At 44.3% G+C, this 21,802-nt stretch overlaps 2 protein-coding genes across 5 annotated transcripts in view; one reads left to right on the top strand and one right to left on the bottom strand.

Annotated features, from left to right (window-relative positions):
* Nucleotides 1-4,522: 4,522 nt before the first annotated feature.
* Nucleotides 4,523-21,802, bottom strand: part of LOC101278500 (solute carrier family 22 member 1) — a 35,319-nt gene continuing 18,039 nt past the window's right edge. Inside the window, exons 7-11 of one of the 4 annotated variants that reach the window (XM_004278878.3) lie at nt 20,421-20,635; nt 16,987-17,095; nt 8,537-8,649; nt 7,253-7,352; nt 4,523-4,720 (exon numbers count right to left, since the gene is read on the bottom strand). In XM_004278878.3, the coding sequence (XP_004278926.1) occupies nt 4,612-4,720; nt 7,253-7,352; nt 8,537-8,649; nt 16,987-17,095; nt 20,421-20,635 (646 nt within the window). In that variant the 3' untranslated portion in view covers nt 4,523-4,611. Of the gene's footprint in view, nt 4,721-7,252; nt 7,353-7,375; nt 7,483-8,536; nt 8,650-16,986; nt 17,096-20,420; nt 20,636-21,802 lie in introns of those variants that run through there. The other 3 variants (XM_033404007.2, XM_033404008.2, XM_033404009.2) reach the window with 3 other exon arrangements.
* Nucleotides 14,454-14,957, top strand: LOC101278748 (60S ribosomal protein L36a-like). The gene has a single exon (XM_012536399.3). It carries the CDS (start codon nt 14,582-14,584, stop codon nt 14,900-14,902), a length of 321 nt encoding a protein of 106 aa, XP_012391853.3. The 5' UTR covers nt 14,454-14,581; the 3' UTR covers nt 14,903-14,957.

The raw sequence follows: 21,802 nt of genomic DNA on the forward strand, positions 1-21,802 counted from the left end.
CTGAAACTTGGGAACTGGGGGCCATCCCACTCCAGCAGTTGAAAGTTAAGAAGGCAGAATTTGTAGCTTCATAAAGAAATTCACTCACAGCCTCCCAGAGTTTTAATGTCAACAAATCTTACTGGACAAGAACAGTAAACTAAGACACAATTCTCTGTCTAAATAGATTTAGGAAGGGGTGTTACAACCAGGGGGCAGAAAAGAACATCAAATAAAACGATTTACATGTATTTTTAATCCTTCCTCAGAAGAGAGAAGGGATATACACTTTTTAGGAACCAAGGTATAAATGTATACATATTCTCTATCTGAGAAAAGAGGAAAACATTTTTTACAGAATTACTTAAACTAAATTAGCTCGGGGGGTGGGGAGGTTACATTCAAGTCTTTCTGCATCCGGTTGTCCTGTGTGACTTCACTTCCTTTGAAAATTACTTAAATCATTTGTTTATTGGTTTAGTTTGTCTCCCCCAACTAGCACTTAAGTTCTATAAGAGCAAGAGATTTTGTTTCTTCTTCTCTAACTGGATTCCCAGTACCTAAACTGTCTGGCACATAATAGATGGTTTGTTAATGACTGCTAAGTGAATTAATGGTTGGATTGATGGATTGATGAATTGATGGAAGCAGTTAAGACACTTCTTGAGGCATAGCATGCCTTGATCTTGGCCTTTATTTATCCAAGACAAAATAAAAGTCTGGGGATATGGGTGAGAGAAGCCCATTTGTGCAGCCTGACAATAATGATTATCGGATAATGACCCAATTCCTAGGTAAGAGCATTTTTACCTAGGGTCATTAATTCATTCACTGTATTTCTTTGGTGTTGATTTTTTTTGTCTTTACCAAGTATGTCATTTTTCTTTAACTTACAATTAATTAGCATCTCTGCATCCTTCTGTGCAGTGGCTCTCACACATGCATTGCCAGAAACTATGCTACTTTGACTGAATTAACCAGGATTCCTGCACCAAATGTTAGAATTACCCAGCCTTTTCCCACAGATAGTGGTGGTCCAACATCGCACAACTGTCCTTTAGAGCAAAGCCAGCACAGAACAAGATTTCAAGGGCCACTTGTATGTCTTCCATGAGCCTTTGGGATGAGATGGAAATCCATCTTTCTTGTTAGAGGACAGCCTTTGGTTTAGGACCTGGAACTCCAGTGGTCAGATGCAGTGGGTTGTGTCTCCAGCTTTTAACAATCACAACCATGTCAGGAGCAGCTGGTCCACAGGGACCGTACTGGAAAAAGAAAAATCTTCAAGAGTCTCCCAATTTCAAATGACAGTGGGTCATCAGTTTTATTTCCCAAATCCCTGGACAATATTTTTCCATGCCCTTGAATTGGGTCATAGGTTTTTCTTTTTTTCTGTGTTTAATTTTTATTGGAGTAGAGTTGATTTACAATGTTGTATTAGTTTCAGGTGTACAGCAGAGCGAATCAGTTATACATGTACATATGTCCACTCTTTTTTAGATTCTCTTCCCGTATAGGTCATTACAGAGTACTGAGTAGAGGTCCCTGTGCTCTACAGCAGGTCCTTATTAGTCATCTATTTTAGTCTTGGGTTTTTCACCTTATTCTGCCCCTCCCCTATTAGCCTTCCGGCTAATTGTTAGTGGATTATCATCAAGTGAGTCCCTCATATTTTCTGGAAAAAAGGAGAAGAATACATATTGTTTTAAGTGCACATGTCTGATTGTTCTCTTCCAATTCAATCATCAAGGCAACAGTTTGGACTTGCTCCTCCATGGGGTGCGACGCAATCCCGTGAAGGTGGGCTTCACCAGGTCTCGCTGGGCCATGGCCCCTTCACTCTCCCTGATCATGTCCACAAGAGCAGGAGGAAGTGGGGAGAGCCCATGTCTGCAAAAATTTCAGAATTTTTCAGGGTGCTGGCCTGGGATTTATAGTGCCACTTGAAGGTTTGACTCTAATTACTATTAGAGTGTGATAGATAAGGTAGGAAGGAACAGTCTCGTAATTTCCATCTTTTCAGGATGAATTAAGAATTTGTATCACTTTGAAATATTATTATTTTTTTAATCTTTGAAGGTGATAATTCCATGACTGTTTCTGCCCAACACACAACTGGCTTGTTGGGCAGCCGGGCCCACATCAGCAGCTACCTGTTGGCATCGTGAGTCATGGTTGGGGTAATGCCCATGGACCTCTGTAGCCCCTCTCCATCTGCCAGCCCTCCATCCTGCTCGGGTCATCTTTTCCCATGTGGACCAAGCAAGTCTACATGCTCTATTCCTAACCTATCGTTCTCAACTTGGAATGAGTCCCTGAAAGATTTGACCTTGGTTTCCAGGTCAGTTTAATTCTGGATGGCCCACATATTTTAATTTAAAATGATAAAACCATAGATGTTATATATTTTTAGCATGTTTTCTTTCCTCCTACATCTGTTTCTGATTGTTAACCTTGGCATTAATCTAACCGCGAGTAGCAAATTCATATTAGTTGTGTTGAACAATTAATACAATGCCTTATAAACTTTATTGGAAACTCATGTGTGCTTTTTCCTTGGCTCAATTCCTATAATTTGCTCCTTTTAAGTATTATCACGGATTGTGACTCTTTTTATAGTCTCAGCTTGTTCCAATAGACTCTAATTACTGTTTTCATGATGTTGAAATTGTCCCTGCTTGGCCATTACGAGCCCTCCATATGTAGGCATCTTTGTCTTTTTAGCGTGACCTTAGTCATCCCTGACAGTCTTTGCTCTTTGGCAAAAACGTTCCCCCCATTTTGAATTTTTCTTGTCCCTATAGGCCTAGCCACAGCAACTCTTTGTTTTGTTTTTTTTTCTCGGTACTTTTTTTTTTTTTTTCGGTACGTGGGCCTCTCACTCACAGCAACTCTTTCTAGATCTTAATTTCTTTCAAGCAAGTGTGTACGGGAGACTAAAATATGGGCGCCTGGAGTGCATATGAGATGGTCCCACTGACTCTGTCAGCAGGCAGGGCAGAGGCAGCCTCAACCACGAGCAAAATTACAAGTATTTCCAAGACACTTGGCCACAAGTTCAAATTTGGACTGAAACTAAGATTAGGCCACAAAAGCTGGCCGTATGCAGGTCAACGACCAAATGTTTAAAGGGTACTTCTTTTAATGAAGAGCTATTCTAGATTTTATTACTAATATTAATGTCTGGGGCGATGATAGCAGAGCAGATTAAAAACCAAACATTCTTTGGACAGTTAGAGACGTATGGACCTTTGGACTGGACGGCAAACTGTAGAGGGTAGATTATGAGCGCCAGTGTTTGGAGTCAGAGAGGATGTCAGCACATGGAGAAGTCAGAGAGCTGGAGGATGAAGGGCCTGACATCTAGGCCTGGAAAGGGGAGGAACTTTTTTTTTTTTTTTTTTGGCGGTACGCGGTCCTCTCACTGTTGTGGCCTCTCCCGTTGCGGAGCACAGGCTCCGGACGCGCAGGCCCAGCGGCCATGGCTCATGGGTCCAGCCGCTCCGTGGCACGTGGGATCCTCCCGGACTGGGGCACGTACCCGCGTCCCCTGCATCGGCAGGCGGACTCTCAACCACCGCGCCACCAGGGAAGCCCGACCACAGGTCTTTGATCATGCCACCAATTCACATTAGAATCTCTTTTCCCCCAATGTACTCCGAAGGGTGCCCAGTATGTTGTCTTTGTGGTTTGTCTCACACTTAAAGAAATTTAAGTAAAGTTTTTGTGTACTCCAGGAATGAAATCACTTCTTGAACCAGACCTTGAACCAGTTACTACTAACTCACAGTAAACTGAACTCCTCTCTTTGCTATATTTATTGTGATATTCCATAGTTGGCATGAGTTCACCTTCTAGTATCTCCAACAAGAACTAAAAGCAAGAGTGAAATAGAATAAAGTATTCTTAGAATGTAAGTGGCAGAAACGTCTTCCCTAAAATAAAGCACACAGTACCTCTGGTCTCTGGAGGAGGAGCATGTTTTATGCGTAAGCGGGACTCGGGGAGAGTTTGCTGGAGGAACCACCATGTTTAAAAACCAAGTGCTGGGCTTCCCTGGTGGCGCAGTGGTTGAGAGTCCGCCTGCCGATGCAGGGGACACGGGTTCGTGTCCCGGTCCGGGAAGATCGCACATGCCGCGGAGTGGCTGGGCCCGTGAGCCATGGCCGCTGAGCCTGCGCGTCCGGAGCCTGTGCTCCGCAACGGGAGGGGCCACAACAGTAAGAGGCCCACGTACCTCAAAAAAAAAAAAAGTGCCCTCCAAGAAATCTACATGTTGAAATACTTTTGCCAACACAGGCACTTACAAATACAAAGACATTTTCTTTCAGAGAGTGAATAAAACAATACTTATTCTAGGAAACCAGTTACGGAGGTCTCTTTTATAACAGTATTTAAATTCTATTGGACCTTCCAAATAATTTAGATAATTAAGTACCTGGTAACCACCAACAGCTTTCACTGGAAAGGATAAGTAGATAAAAGACAGCCAGGGCTTTGAGAGACTTAAAACAAAGAAAATAAAACAAAACAAAGCACAGTGTTCTTTAGAACTGATATTGACTTAGGGGCAGGCAAGTAGGAGGAAAAGCTTAGGGCTTCTGAGCGATTCTTCAGATGATAACTCTGTCCTCATCTCTGCCACCCGGTCCCCAGCGGAGCATCTCTCTCGGGTGCCTGCGAGTTGAATTCTGATGTTTGGACCTGAAGGTAAATCTTGTTTCCTTTGGGCTTTGCTTTCCTGTAGCAATCAAAAATTTAAAATCTAAGTTAAAACACAAAATGGGGGGCTTTCTTGGTGGCGCAGTGGTTAAGAACTCGCCTGCCAGTGCAGGGGACACGGGTTTGAGCCCTGGTCTGGGAAGATTCCACATGCCGCGGAGCAACAAAGCCCGTGCGCCACAGCTACTGAGCCCACGTACCACAACTACTGAGCCCACGTGCCACAACTACTGAAGCCCGTGCGCCTAGAGCCCGTGCTCCACAGCAAGAGAAGCCACCGCAATGAGAAGCCCACGCACCACAACGAAGAGTAGCCCCCGTTCACCGCGACTAGAGAAAGCCTGCGCCCAGCAACAAAGACCTAGTGCAGCCAAAAATAAATAAATAAATTAATTAATTAATCAAAATTAATTAATTCAATAAAATACATAATGGCTTGACTAAGAAACTGTTGCAAAGTTGTACCCAGGAATAAGTCTCAAAAGAAGAGGTGAGAACAAGAACAGCAGGTGACAAAGAAGACAAGGGTCAGCAGAGACCGCCAGTGACCAGTTCTGGTTCTCTGCCTGTTTTGCTATGGCCTGTGTGCTAAGAACAGTTTCTTACATTTTTAAATAGTTTTCGAAAATCAAAAATAAAATATTATTTCTTGACACTTGGAAATTAGATGAAATCTAAATTTCAACATCCATAAATAAAGTGCTGGAACTCACAAACACATTCGTTTGTGTACTGTCTGTGGCTGCTTCTGTGCTGAAAGGGCAGAACTTAGCAACAGAGACAATGTCCCCGAAGCCAGAAATATTTACTCCCTGGCCCTTTAACAGGAAGAGTTTGCCAACCCTTCACATAGAGCACCTGTTGTGTTGCTGCCTCACTCCATCACCTGACAGTCAACATTCCATTTTGAAGCTGGGGACTTTGAGGGTATCTGTCATTATGTCTTTCATCTGTAGAATGGGTATGCTAACGACAGGAGCTGCCTCGCCATGTTTTGGGAGGATGGAGTGAGAAGGCACCTAAAACTCAGTGAAGCTGACGTACCATGAGACCTCTGTTAGCTAGAGCTACCACTACTCCCATTCCCTGGCCTTGTTTCCTGGAAAGTAGGGAAGAAGGTGTCGTTGAAATGATCTCTCCGGCAATAGACTGTGGCCACTATTTATGGAATTAGGATAGCGGAGAAAGCAGATAATGAAATAAGTGATGATTATACTTTGTGAAGGGCATTATCAAGAACACAGGGTGAACAGGGAGGTGTTGGGCTCAGAGCAGAAGCCCCTGGCCTCACCTGGCAGGCCAGGAATGGCTATGAAGATGGAGTGAAGGGATAAACACAACATCTTAAAAGATGACAAAGTGCCTATTAACAAATTATAATGAAACATTTTAAAATCAGAGAGTCAACCTTAGCTATATATGTCTACGACTTGGGACCAACAAGAAGCTTATTACCAGCAATTACAAGATGTGTTTGCAGTTAAAATAGAGTGTCTGTCCCTTATCAGCACTGAGAAATGCAGACTTCCTCAAAGCGAGGAGCACAGAGGGCCTGAACAGGTATTGACTGTCATTAAAAGTTCAGGTTTCCGGGTTCCCCCATTCATTTACCAAGTCAGAAACCTAGAAGGCCCAGGAGTCTGCATTCTTCTGCATACTAAGTTTGAGAGTCACTGAGGAAATCACACCATATGCAAGAAGAATGGAGAGAATCTAAGATTTATTGAATACCTACTATGTGCCAGGCAATGGATTAGTCACTATCACCTACTTTATCTCATTGGACTTTCACAGCAACCCTCTCAAATATTATCGTGGCTATTCTTCAGGTGAGGAAATGAAGGTTATAGGGTTCCATGACATTCCCAAAGTCACTTGGCCAAGTAGGCGACCACCCCTGGACTGAACCCAGGCCTTAATGAATCCACGGAGTCTATTCTCTACTTCCCAGGGACACGTGTGTCCTTACTGTGGGATCCAGAGAACTGAGCCTGTAACGACCACATCATCAAATGCTTTGTCTTTTTTCCTTTCCTTTTTTTTTTTTTTTTTTTTTTTTTTGTGGTATGCGGGCCTCTCACTGTTGTGGCCTCTCCCGTTGCAGAGCACAGGCTCTGGACGCGCAGGCTCAGCGGCCATGGCTCACGGGCTCAGCCGCTCCGCGGCATGTGGGATCTTCCCGGACTGGGGCACGAACCCGTGTCCCCTGCATCGGCAGGCGGACTCTCAACCACTGCACCACCAGGGAAGCCCCTTCCTTTCCTTTTTTATGGCTTTAAGGGTAGGACCTGGGACTCCATTGAGCACTTGTCCCCATCATAGGAATGAAAGTTTTAAGTCATTCTTCTTTGTGAAGAAAGTCACTAAGGAATCTGAACCAACAATCGCTAAAAAGACAGAAGATTGATTTAAAAATAACTTCCAACTCAGAGCTGTTAACTCGGGGGGTGACCTAGGGACCTTGGTGCTCCCTGTGCCCAGTATCACAGACAAATCATTCTATCTCACAGTTTAGACCAGATGACTGTCTGCCCCAGCGCCCAGAGCTCACCTCCGCAGGTTCTCCGCGTCCTTGATGGTCTCTGGCAAAGCGACCCCCTTGGTCTCCGGAAGAAGCAGCGTCATTCCCCCAGCAACTAGCCCCAAAGCCGCTTCAGATGAGACAGATTTCACATGGAGCCATTAGAGCATGGTCAATACCGTTTACATACGATGACAGCTAACTAAAGAGATGCCTAGGTAACACGCGTGTGAGGGTCACTTTTAAAAAGCTGGGAACATCTAGAAAATTAAAGCAATAGAATAACTGGGGAAATGGCAGAGTAAGAAAAGGGAATATTGTCTTTGTTTTACTTCCACATAAGTATATCGTTCCACAGTAACTGATGTTTAAGTATTAAGGGGATTTATTGATTCAGGTACTTCAAAAACAATATGGGACTCAATTTTGACTAGTTACTATATATACAAAATACTATATTAATTTAACATAATATAATATAGTATTTGTATATACTAACTATAATTTATATATTATCATTTATATTCAGTAACTATAATATAATTTATATACAATAATTTGTTGTAATATATAATAATATATAATTATATAATACTTTATAACATACATTATATATAAACTATAACATTATATTACAGTTACTATATATAAATATTATGTTACCATATATACATTTGATATGGAGCCTAGGTGATATGTATGTGGGCAGTGTGGGCCTCTCTTGCTACTCATCACTCCCCGTCGCCCCTCGTGGGTTCGCCTGGGCCCAGGCATGCAAACTCTCTACATGGGCAGCCGTTTTGCCCTCCACCGAGTGGTAGGTTTGGGAAGAGGTGGGAGAATCCCCTCCTCCTTCTCTAACCCAATATAATCAGTAACAAAGCTGATACTAAACTTTGATTCCCATTTGTCCCCCTGTGTCTGCTGTCAATTGTTAAGATCTGGAAGCAGAACAGGGATGATAATCTAGCATCTTCAAACCTCTAGCAATTACATGTTAAATACACAAAAATTGGGAGTCAAATTCGTAAGAAACCAGGAGGCTGTGTCAAATGTTCTCTCCGATTCTATTCCATAGAATGAATTATTGGACTCCAGAGCCGTAGGACATAAACCTCTGGCCCCCACCTTCTAGGAACAGCATCTTATCTTCCCCGTGAGGCAAGACAGAGTGATCCAGGAGCCAATGAAAGAGCAGGGGCCATCCTTCCCTTCTGTACACTCGCTGGGGGGTACCATTTGCTCATCAAATAGTTCTCGAGTGTTCACACTAAGCTGGAAACAAGAAATGATAAATGTTTCACGAAGTCTTACCAAACAAAATGAGCGGTAAGCCTTGCCAAACCTCCATCAGCCTGAAGACCAGGAAGGGGGTGATGACCCCACCCAAGTCACACAGGGAGGAACACACCATCACTCCAAGGTTCCTGATAAAATACAGAGAACAAAAAAGATGACCCAAGTCACACAGGGAGGAACACACCATCACTCCAAGGTTCCTGATAAAATACAGAGAAAAAAAAGATGACATCTCTGTGAATCAATTTTCCAAATGATAAACTCGTTTTAAAGCAAACACACCATTCCCGAACCTCCAGGGAGGGGAGAGGGGCTGGAGATGGAGTTAATCACTGATGATTTAATCAATCACACCTACATAATGTGCCGAGAGGGTGGCACACCCCAACTCCACAGGGATAGAAGCACCTGTGCTCAGGACCCTTCCAGACCTTGCCCTGTGTACCTCTTCATCTGGCTGTTTCTATCCTTTATAATAAACCAGTAAATGTAAGTGCTTCCCTGAGTTCTGTGAGCCATTACAGTAAATTACTGAACTCAAGGAGGGGGTCACGGGAATCTGATTTATAGCCAGTGGTCACAAGTGTAGGTGTACAATGCGGGGCTTGCAACTAGCATCTAAAGTAAGGGCAGTCATGTGGGACGAAGCCTTAACCTGTGAAGTCTGCACTAATTCCAGGTAGTTAATGTCAGAATTGGATTGTAAGAATTGTTTGGAGATTGGAGAATTGGTTGGTGTCATTAGAGTTCTTTCTTTCACATAGAGGGACAGGGAAGGATAAAAAGAGGATATTAAGAAATGGAGGACAAAAAAAGCCAGAGGGGAAATGTAAGGAAACTGTCTACTTGAAATGACCTCCCTCTTCATCCCTGACAATAGTCTTTGCTCTGAAGTCTACTCTGTCTTATAGGAATATAGCCACTCTGGCTTTCTTTTTATGAGTGTTCACATGGAATATCTTTTCCATACTTCTACTTTTAAACTATCTCTGCCCTTAAATTTAAAGTTAGTTTCTTGTAGACGGCATACAGTTGGGTCTTTTTTTTGCCAACCTGATATCATTTTCCTTATCTCTGAAAGACTTTTACATTTCTTGTAGTACAGGTCTGCTTGCGACGAATTTGTTCAGCTTTTATATATCTGAAAAAGGTTTTACTTTCCATCCATTTTTTGAAAGTTTATTTTTTGATGAGTCAAGAATTCTAGGTTGACAGTTTTTCTTTCAGTACATCAAAGATGTTGTTCTACCACCTTCTTGTTTGCATTGTTTCCAATGAGAAATCTACTGTCCTTATTATCTTTGTTCCTTTTTCTGATGTCTTTTTTCTCTGACTGCTTTTTAAGGTTTTTGTGACGTGCCTTTCTTGATGTTGTGTGTGTGTGTTCTGGGTCAGTTTGTTCTGTTACACAGCATATGCCACTCCAAATTATAAATCCAAGCATTCTTTTATTTTCAGACATTTTCTTCAAGTTTTTTTTTTTTCTTGAAGTTCTTTTGTTTCATTATTTCAATTATCTTCTGGGGAACATATGTTTAAACATGATCTCTAAGCCTTTTAAATTCTGTTTATTTCAATCTTATTTTGCAATTCTTAGGCCTGTCTTGCCTTTACTATATCAGTTCTCCTTTGTAATGCTTTCAAAGTAGTTTTCATTTGTCAAATATTTTAATTTTTCTTTTTGTTTTTTTTTAGCCTGAGCTGACTTCATCTATTGTCTTATCACATAGTCTCCCAAGAACTTGCATCTCTGCTTTACACTCTTTTTTTTTTTTTTTTTTTTTTTTGCGGTATGCGGGCCTCTCACTGTTGTGGCCTCTCCCATTGCGGGGGCACAGGCTCCGGATGCGCAGGCTCAGCGGCCATGGCTCACGGGCCCAGCCACTCCGCGGCACGTGCGATCTTCCCGGACCGGGGCACGAACCCGCGTCCCCTGCATCGGCAGGCGGACTCTCAGTCACTGCGCCGCCAGGGAAGCCCTACACTCTTATTTTATAGAGATGATTGATTCATTAATATTTTGCATTTAGCTGTAGTATATTTGGCCACACTTTTTATTTGCTTTCTGACAATATTTTTCCCTGTGCATTTTCTTCATTTGCCACTTGCTTTTCCTCTTCCTTTCCCCCTTTCATCTCATGATATATTTGTATAGCTCCTGGGCAAGTTACTTTTTAATTTATTCTTCTTCTTTCAGTACTATGATTTCTTTCTGTATCAGCTATTTTAGAAGGATTTGTGGGGAGGGGCACATTCTAGGCTACTAGACGTTTTCTTTCTGACCAGGGTTGTCTGTGATTAGTTGCTTTGGCCTCTCTTATCCCTAGTCTACAGGGGCTGACAGTACAGGACTTCTCACCCTGCAGGGTCTCTCTCTTCTACCCCACCTCACAGCACACTGCTCCCTCAAAGGTTCCTGAATGTTCTCCCACAGCCTTGCCCTCCCTGGCTCATCTCCAGCCACACAACACCCAGGGGAGGAAGCACATGCCCCCAGCCCTGCATCCTCCCTGTTATTGCAACAAGGGCTTGTGGGTTAGACCCTTCAATGTACACTTCCTGCTTTGGAAAACCACTGGCCTTGTCTCAAATTTGCTGTCACAGGGAGCTTCCCTGGAGTCTTCCAGACCCTCTTAGACTCACTGCATTAGGCAGCCCTTCTTGTTCACTATTGTCTTTCAGGGTCATCCTAGTTTCAAAAATGGCATTTGCATTTTTTTTTCTTCTGTTTCTCATTCTTCTCATAGCATTAGTGTGATTTCCAAGAGGAGGAAAAAAAGACACCCTTATTTTTTTTTACAATTTTAAGAAAATAAGTCTTAAAAAGAGAGAAAAATTTGATAAGCACACAGACGCTAGACGAAGTGAAGAACTAGGCCCCTTCTTTAAAGTTCATACATCTGTGATACTTCATTCGTTCATTCTACAAGCACCAGGTGACTGGTTAGTATAGCTATAGAACAGTGTCAGGAGGTACAGAGAGGTATGACATGTAGTTCCTGCTTTCAAGGAGCTCATAATATAGTGATGAGGTAAAAGCAGGAGGATGATTTTCAACACAAGGCAGAACAAACTGAAGCCAAAAGAACGTTCTTGACAATATATGTTGCAGACAGAAGGAGGATGCCGTTCAACTCTAAAGCCTCCTATGAATAAGAAGCAGGGTCGACCAGAGGGAAGACAGCAGAAGCAAGAAGAACTACAATCCTGCAGCCTGTGGAACAAAAACCACATTCACAGAAAGATAGAGAAGATGAAAAGGCAAAGGGCTATGTACCAGATGAAGGAACAATATAAAACCCCAGAAAAACAACTAAATGTAATGGAGATAGGCAATCTTCCAGAAAAAGAATTCAGAATAATGATAGTGAAAATGATCCAGGACCTCAGAAAAAGAATGGAGGCAAAGATTGAAAAGATGCAAGAAATGATTGACAAAGATCTGGAAGAATTAAAGAACAAACAAACAGAGATGAACAATACAATAAGTGAAATGAAAAATACACTACAAGGAACCAGTAGCAGAATAACTGAGGCAGAAGAACAGATAGGCGACCTGGAAGACAGAATGGTGGAATTCATTGCTGTGGAACAGAATAAAGAAAAAAGAATTAAAAGAAACGAAGACAGTCTAAGAGACTTCTGGGACAACATTAAACACAACATTCGCATTATAAGGGTCCCAGAAGGAGAAGAGAGAGAGAAAGGACTCGAGAAAATCTTTGAAGAGATTAGAGTCGAAAACTTCCCTAACATGGGAAAGGAAATAGCCACCCAAGTCCAGGAAGTGCAGAGAGTCCCATACAGGATAAACCCAAGGAGAAACATGCCGAGACACACAGTAATCAAATTGGGAAAAACTAAAGACAAAGAAAAATTATTGAAAGCAGCAAGGGAAAAATGACAAATAATATACAAGGGAAATCCCATAAGGTTAACAGCTAATTTCTCAGCAAAAACTCTCCAAGCCAGAAGGGAGTGGCATGATACACTTAAAGTGATGAAAGGGAAAAACCTACAACCAAGATTACTCTACCCAGCAAGGATCTCATTCAGATGCCATGGAGAAATCAAAAGCTTTACAGACAAGCAAAAGCTAAGAGAATTCAGCACCACCAAACCAGCTCTACAACAAATGCTAAAGGAACTTCTCTAAGTGGGAAACACAGAGAAGAAAAGGTCCTACAAAACCAAACTCAAAACAGTTAAGAAAATGATAATAGGAACATACATATTGATAATTACCTTAAACATGAATGGATTAAATGCTCCCACCAAAAGACACAGGCTAGCTGAATGGATACAAAAACAAGACCCATATATATGCTGTCTACAAGAGACCCACTTCAGACCTAGGGACACATACAGACTGAAAGTGAGGGGATGGAAAAAGATATTCCATGCAAATGGAAATCAAAAGAAAGTTGGAGTAGCAATGCTCATATCAGACAAAATAGACTTTAAAATATAGACTATTACAAGAGACAAAGTAGGCCACTACATAATGATCAAGGGATCGATCCAAGAAGAAGATATAACAATTGTAAATATTTATACACCCAACATAGGAGCACCTCAATACATAAGGCAACTGCTAACAGCTCTGAAAGAGGAAATCGACAGTAACACAATAATAGTGGGGGACTTTAACACATCACTTACACCAATGGACAGATCATCCAAACAGAAAATTAATAAGGAAACACAAGCTTTAAATGATACAATAGACCACATAGATGTAATTGATATTTATAGGACATTCCCTCCCAAAACAGCAGATTACACTTTCTTCACGTGCACACGGAACATTCTCCAGGATAGATCACATATTGGGTCACAAATCAAACCTCAGTAAATTTAAGAAAATTGAAATCATATCAAGGATCTTTTCTGACCACAACCTATGAGATTAGAAATAAATTACAGGGAAAAAAGCATAAAAAAAAAAAAATAAGAAGCAGGGTCAAAATGGTTTAACTAGAAACTGTTTGCACTTGAAGTGTTTGTAAAGTAATAATCCCTTTTTTCCAATTTCAATTCGATTCAATTGATTGAAAATATCGAAACTTTCATGACTGCCTTACTTTTGTGTGTGGTGTGTGTGGATCAAGTTTAAGTTATTTCTGAACACCTGGCCTCCCTTCCTAATTACTGAGAATCCTCATCAGACTGACTCTCTGCACAAACAGTCAAGGGCTCCTTGAGGACATGTCACTTGGCCTTCTTCCACCCAGCGCCAGGCACTCAGTACCTGAGGCAGTTTACATTCTGAGTCAGTCCCCTGGGTCCAGTGGCCATGACAATGGAATTGTTTGGCCCGGCTATTTTAGACTCGGCTCAGAACTGCCAGATGTAGGTTTTTCTCCTTCATTTGTCTTCGTCTCTTTGTACTCATTCCAAGCAACCTTTTCCAGATGAGGATATGAGAGAGGACCTTTTAACAAAGGGATGGGCAGGAGAGAGGAAAGAGTGAATCAGAGTCACCCTTGTGTCTTCTGGCATAGGGAGGGGTTCTGAGAGCTGTCCCGCTGTAAGAGGGGGATATGGGGAGCTGGAATATTTCTTAGGCTTCACTGGTCTGATGACATGGGGAGAAGAAACAATTTATACAGAGGAAAAATGAGTTTAAGGAAATCTGCCAAATTCTAACAAAGATCAGAATTAAAGCTTTAAATAAAGTGGTTAATTACTTTTACAATAAAAATGCTCTTCATCTGGGGCTTCCCTGGTGGCGCAGTGGTTGAGAGTCCGCCTGCCGATGCAGGGGACACAGGTTCGTGCCCCGGTCCGGGAAGATCCCACATGCCGCGGAGCGGCTGGGCCCGTGAGCCATGGCCGCTGAGCCTGCGCGTCCGGAGCCTGTGCTCCACAACGGGAGAGGCCACGGCAGTGAGAGGCCCGCGTACACCAAAAAAAAAATGCTCTTCATTTAAACTAAGTCTTCTAAGATACAGATGATAACAAGTCCATGCAAAGACGCTCAACATTATTAGTAATTAGGACAATGTAAATCAAACTCACAATAATAGCTCTTTCCGTGCCGATAGTGCCCTCGCGAACATGGTGGACGTTCCTAAAACCCGCCGGACTTTCTGTAAGAAGTGTGGCAAGCACCAACCCCACAAAGTGACACAGTACAAGAAGGGCAAGGATTCTCTGTGTGCCCAGCGAAAGCGGCGGTATGACCGGAAGCAGAGTGGCTATGGTGGGCCGACTAAGCCGATTTTCCGGAAAAAGGCTAAAACTACAAAGAACATTGTGCTGAGGCTTGAATGCGTTGAGCGGAACTGCAGATCTAAGAGGATGCTGGCTATTAAGAGATGCAGGCATTTTGAGCTGGGAGGAGATAAGAAGAGAAAGGGCCAAGTGATCCAGTTCTGAGCTTCATGTTTTGTTTTGTTATGAAGACAATAAAAATTTGAGATTGTTTACTTCGTTTAGTTTCAATTGTTTATTTACTTATTTATTTTGGAAGGGAAATAAACTAGTCCCATCAATAAAATTCTCCTTGGGGAAAAAAAAAGTCACAGTAATACCACCATTTCCAAGAATTACTTATTTTTTCAAAAGCTGGCGATACCAAGGACTGATGACGATGTAGAACGACCAGCTGTCTCATGTGCAGCTGGTGGCGGCCACTTTGAAAAACATTCGGACGGTTTCTCATGAATTTAAACTCACATCCACCACGTGACCCACAAAGCAACAATGATTGCAATTACCAAACACGAAACACACTCATACTATGTCATAACATTGACATTCAGTCCAGTAATCCCCCACCATAACCGCTCCTTTACTTTGCAGTGAAAATTGATTTGTATATTTTTTGCCTCTGAGTCCTTGTGGGATTTTTTTTTTATTCAAACAGAAAGTCACAAAAATTATAATCATCCTCATCAGTTCACTCAGTCCCACGTAATTAATCACTCCTAAGTTTTTACCTGAGAGAAATGAAGACATATGTCCACTCAAAGACCTGTATGTGCATTCTTATTGGCAGCTGTATCGTAATTACCCCAATCTGGAAAGAGCCCAAACCTCCACGAGCTGGGAAATGGACAGACACATCCTGGCACATCTTCCACACACGGGACACTACTCAGCAATAAGAAGGAGCGAAGCACTGATACACGCCACAGCGTGGACGGGTCCCGTGATGCCAAGTGAAAGAAGCCAAACACAATAGGCTACACGCTATGTTATTTCATTTACGTAATATTCCGGAAAAGGCAAAACCACAGGGAGAGAAATCAGACCAGTGGTTGCCAGGTACTGGAGGTGGGAGCGGAGAAGATGGCCCACAAAGGGATATGAGGAAGCATTTGGAGGTGATGGAAATGTCTCTATATTACATTGACTGTGATGGTGGTGAAACGAGTATAATCAACACCAATCAAACTGTACCTTTTAGGGGGAATTTTGCTCTAAGAAAATTCTACTTCAACAAACCTGGCTTTAAGCAATGAGTCATCTAGGCCTGTTGCTATGTTTACAGAGTCATCATGGGAAAAGCATCAGCTTCAAGGTCAGAAAGAAGTGGGTTCTTGGTTGCCAAGAGGGTGAGGGGGTGGGGGAAGGATAGTCTGGGAGTTTGGGATTAGCAGATGCAAACTATTATATATACAATGGATAAACAGCAAGGTCCTACTGTAGAGCACAGGGAACTATATTCAATATCCTGTGATAAACCATAAAGGAAAAGAATATGAAAAAGTATATACATACATATTATGCATAACTGAATCACTTTGTTGTACAGCAGAAATTAACACAACATTGTAAATCAACTATACTTCAATGAAAGAAAGAGAGAGAGAGAAAGGAAGGAAGAAAGGGGGAAGGAAGGAAGGAAGGAAGGAAGGATGGAAGGAAGGAAGGAAGGATGGAAGGAAGGAAGGAAGGGGGAGGGAGAGAAAGAAAGAAAGAAAGTGGGTTCTTGTCTGGGCCCTGCCACTTTCTAGCTGTGTGACTCTTGGAAGGTCTCTTTCTCTTTGTAAACCTCAGTTTTCTCATATGTAAAATGGGGATCACAATGATATTATAGGATGACCCGCAGCCCATGTCTGGCAATGCTCTGTATGTCACTGTACAAATATGAACTGCTCTTAAGCAACTTATGTCCAGAGGTGTCAGTGGAGCTGCGGAAGTTTAGACAACTGGTCGGCGCTAAGGACAGGGTTGCACCTCAGCCTCCCACGCGCCGCCCAGGGCTCTCTCCTCTGTGCCAGGTGCCTTTCTCTTGCGCTTGCCCTCCGTACAGGGCACAATGCGACCCTTAGTCCACTGAACCTGTGCATTTCACCTTCTCTACCAGGTTAGGCGAGGCCCTGTCTTTGATGCCCAGCCCCCATCTCAGTATCAGACAATCCACCCTTGGGGCATCTTGGCGGATGGTACTCACCGAGCCTGGCTGGCCCACAGCCCTGCCAGCGGCCACCCAGCCCACACCACCGTGCACTCACCTGAGGAACGTAGGGTACAACTCAGCATTCACCAGGCACACCATCTGGAACGCGAGGGTGATTCCCATTCGGCCAACACAAGCTACCACGATATTCAACCAGTGCAGATCTGGAGAAGAAACACACAGAGGGCGTGGAGAGCAAGTGAGGACTGTGTCCGTGGAGTTGCCGGGAAAAGCCGTGATCGGAACCTTGGACTTCAGAGCTGGAAGGGCCGGAAAGATTGTCTTATCTGACCCCTCCATTGTGGATACGTAAACTGAGTCCTGAAAGGTTTCGGGACTTGATGATGACGCATGAGGGGAGGCCCCGCTGGGCAGAGGGACGAATGTGCTTTTCGAATCTCAGCTCGGCCTCCTGTCAGCGGTGGGACCTGGCAAATGCTTTACTTCTTCTTCTTTTTTTTTTTTAATCAATTAATTTATTTATATTTTGGCTGTGTTGGGTAGTTGTAGCTGTGGCTCACGGGCTCTAGAGCGCAGGTTCAGCAGTTGTGGCTCACGGGCTTAGTTGCTCCGTGGCATGTGGGATCTTCCCGGACCAGGGATCGAACCCGTGTCCCCTGCATTGACAGGCAGATTCTTAACCACTGCGCCACCAGGGAAGTCCACGATTTACTTCTTCATGCTTCAGTCTCCTCAGTTGTAAAATGGGAATAATTTTACCCAGCTTATAGGTTGTTGTGAGATTTAGAGATAATACGTGTCAGATGTGCACCGTGACCACTCCATCAGTGTTGGCTTTTTAATTATCGTGGATACTGTGGTTGCTGGCACGGTGCCTGAAATATAATAGGTCCTCAACAGCATGGTTCTCTCGGGCAGAAGTCCTGGGGCTGGTAGACCAGATTTCTCATCCTCAGTCGAGTGTTCATTTCCCAACACATTTTTTAACCCAAACACCTTTCAGAACAGTCTGAGAACATGAGGAAAGCGAACCCTCGCCTCCTCCCAGGAGACTGCTCTCGGTTCTTGATTAGCTGGAGGTACAGGAAGCCCTCTCCTTCCTGGGGCACCATTATCCACTTCACTTGGTTGGTAGGTGTTTACCCGAGCCCTAAACCACCAGTGGCTCCTGAGACAGGCCAGCTCACCAACAAAGCCTCTGGGGTCACAGACGGCGTGTCATCTTGGCCCTTGTCCCCACGAGCCGGCTACCCATGGAAGGCATGCTTCCTTCACTCCGCCAGCAGGAGGCTCCCAGGAGAGCGGACCCGGTGGCCCAGGGCCATCATAGTCTCTCCAGGTCTCAGCTGCCCTCCGCCTGCTGGAGAACCCAAGTCAAGCCTTTAGTGAGGGACCACACCTCCCAGCTCCCAAAAGATAGAAGATAAAGGAATTCACTCAGATATCTAGAGGGGGGCCCTTGTCACAAATTCTGTGGCCTTTGATCGATTTGGCAAGATGCTCTACTGGACATGCACAGCATCCCTGCCCTCAGAGAACTGCCCTGCCTCTGTCAGGGCCCTGGCCCCTCTCCTCAGCAGACAGAGGGCCCAGTTAGAGCCACAGTCCTGCCGCGTGGCCGCCCTGTGCAGAGCCAGGTGGTTTCCTTCCACGATCGGGATAAAACCCACGCTGGCATCTCCTGCTAACCCCTGACCTCACTCTGGCTGTCCTCGCCCCCGCCTGCCCAGCCCCAGTCACAAGGGTCCCGCCGCTCCTCCTCCAGTGCCAGCTCTCCCCATCCACGGGGTCCTCGCTCTTGCTGCTCCCCTGCCTGCAAAGCTCCTTCCCCGGATGCTTACGTGGCTCGTCCCCACTTCATTCAGGTTTCCTAAGGCCACCTGTGACCACCAGACAAAGAATTATCGCCCCGTCCCTCTCCCTCCTTCTCTTTTTCATCTAGAACATAAGCTCCACAAAACAGAAACTTTCTCTGCTTTGCTCACATCTGAGATCCTAGGGCCGAGGTGCCTGCTACATCGGGTGCATAGAAGTGACTGAAATATTTCCTTGCTGCGGGGCGGGGTGGAGGCAGTGAAGGTTTATCATCTAATGTGATGGGGACTAAATGGGGGCAAGCAGAGAGGGTGGGCACTGGGAGGAGGGTCCTGCGGGGGGCGCAGGACAGAGGGGGTGATGCCTGAGTCCCCTCTCAGCTTAGGCATCACCTAAGGTTTATCCCTGAGGTGGTAAACAGTCTCAGACCTCAGGCTCCCTCTCAGCACTCCATGCTGCGACTAAAAAATAAAAATCAAAATCTGCCCATTCTTTCCATTTTACCAGGATTCCAGAAAAAGGGAGATGGGGAGAGAATGGGTAAGATCGATTTCAGATGCACTCTGCCTCTTCTCCTGTCTTCTTTGTTCTCTCTCCACGAAAGGAGGGAGAAAAAAACTTGAGTTACATTTTCCCATCTCTTTAAATTTCCAGCCTGATCTATAGAACCTGGTCCTTGAGAATACAGATTTTATAGGACGCTTCCCGTAATATCCTATCCAAAAGCCTGCCCAAACGACTCAAACCAATGAGCTCAGAGCACAAGCAATAAAAACTGAGAAAATAGCAAATCTGCCTTCGTATTTTTTTAACATTTCCAAAAGTAACAGATGAGAAAGGCAATTTATGTACTTAAATTAAAACCACCCAAATGACTCTCCTTTGGCTTACCTTGGATTGCTAAGAATTATGGAGTAAAGCACACAGGTACCAAAATGGCTGATGTTAGAAAGGCTAGCAATACCAAGCGTTGGTGAGGACGTGCAACCATGGGAGTGCTCACGCATCGTGGTGGGAGCGTGAATTGGTCCAACCGTATGGAAAGCTGTCTGGCTATATCTGCTAAAACTAACATACGTCCCCCTCGTAGCAAGGGAAATGACTGTCCACGAAAAGATGTGCCCGAATGTTCACTGCAGCCTTAATCCCAATAGGCAGACACTGGAGGCCACACGACTGTCAATCAACAGTGGCGTGGATATATAGTGGGGTATTCATACACTGGGATGCCTCACGATAAGGAAGAAGTACAAACTTCACTCTCGTGACAACGTGGACGAACCTCGTGGACGTAAGGATGAGCAAATGAAGTGAGGCCACACAGAGCACGCGTGGTATGGTTCCGTTTGTATGAAGTTCAAGAACAGTCAACATTAATCTGCAATGGCAGAGACCAGGGTAGTGGTGACCCACGCAGGGGTGGTGAATACTGACGGTCAAGGAGGGTGAGGAAACTTCCGAGATGTTGGCAATGTTCTTTACCTTTTCGTAGGTCGTGGTGCCCAGACATACACACGTGTAAAAATTCACTGGCTTGAACACTTATAATGGGCTCATTGTACGTATGTTATACCTCAACGTAAATGTTTTAAAACATGATTCTAGACTCGGGTAATGCCTTGTCTTTGTGTCTGTTCCAGAGGCTTATGAAAGAGTTAACACACTATTCCCACAATTCAATGACCCGGAAGATGATGAAAGTGGACCACTCACCGTGTGAGATAAAGATCATGAGGAAGCAGGCTGCCCCCACCACCAGATTGGACCCAGCCAGCGGGTAGAGGCAGCCGAAGCGCTCGATGGTGACGAGGATGATGAAGGCCGCCGGGAATTCGACCAGAGCCGAGTAGAAGAAATCCAGATAGAGGTTCCCGCCGGTGACGCCCATGTGCATGATGAGGCCCTGGTAGAGTACGGAGCTGGTGAGCCTGAGCAGGGAGGAGAGGCCGGGTCAAAGGCAAGCTCCTCGGAGGAGGGGAGATTTAGGATTCTGGCTGGGAGGATAAAGGACACCGCGAGCTGGGTGTAGAATGTTCTAGAGCGATATGAGAAGAAGGGGATCAAAATCAAGAAAGGGGCCCTTGAGGGGCCCTCGATGAGACCCTCTTTTCACAATTTATGGGAGGATGTGACTTACAGGATAGGTTCCGTTTTCGAGAAATGGCAAACAATGGTAGCTACTGTTTACCACGCACCTGGGTGCTGGCCCTGCCCTGAGCACTGCATGTGCCCTACCTCATCAGATGTTCCAATGGCCTCCAAGGGGAAGGGCAGGAGAAGGCAGTGGTGAGTGAGCAGTTTCAGGAATCAGACTGCTGTATGAGCTGTGTGGTCTTAAGTAAGTTAACTAACCACTCTGTGCCTCAATTACTTCAGCTGTGAATTTGGGTTGTCTTGAGAATTCATTGAGGTAATGGACAAGACGTGCTCAGTATAGTTCCGGGCACAGAGTGGGCACTCAGTGAAGATGAGATTTTACTGCTGTCATTGTTGTCTCTCCAAGGGCAAGGATCCAGAACACACCAGGGTGGAGAAGTCGGCCAAGTCTTTCCAGCTCCACAGTGGTCCTCCCTCCACACATCACACCATCTTTAACAGGCACTATTCCCTTACTCTTTTTACCTCATTTCCCGCTGCACGACCCCTTCATCCATATTGGAGGAAAGAATAGCAGTGTCACAGAAAATGGCACACAGACCGATGGGGACCAGCACAGCCACTCCCACTCAGGGGGGAATTCAGAGAGTCCCATGTGTCACTTTTGGTCAAACTACATAATTTTGGAACGTTGAATGATTCTACCGGTAGAGCTGTTCCTCACTATCCTTTGGGGATTGGTTCCAGGAGCCCCTGGGATACCAAAATCCAAGGATACTCAAGACCCTTGTATAAATTGGCGTAGTATTTGCATGGAACTTATGCACATCCTCCCGTATACTTGAAATCATCTCTAATAACTTACTATACCTAATATAATGTGAATGCTATGTAAATAGTTGCTAGCATGCAGCAAATTCAAGTTTTGCTTTTGGGGACTTTCTGGAATTTTTTTCAGATATTTTTGATCTGCAGTTGGTTAAATGCCCAGAGGCAGA

The sequence above is a fragment of the Orcinus orca genome, chromosome 12, assembly GCF_937001465.1.
Source record: "Orcinus orca chromosome 12, mOrcOrc1.1, whole genome shotgun sequence".
Taxonomy (NCBI): Eukaryota; Metazoa; Chordata; class Mammalia; order Artiodactyla; family Delphinidae; genus Orcinus; species Orcinus orca.

Bases quoted from the DNA above. Each gene is read 5' to 3' on its own strand.
- LOC101278748 (XM_012536399.3), top strand. From the start codon at position 14,582: ATGGTGGACGTTCCTAAAACCCGCCGGACTTTCTGTAAGAAGTGTGGC.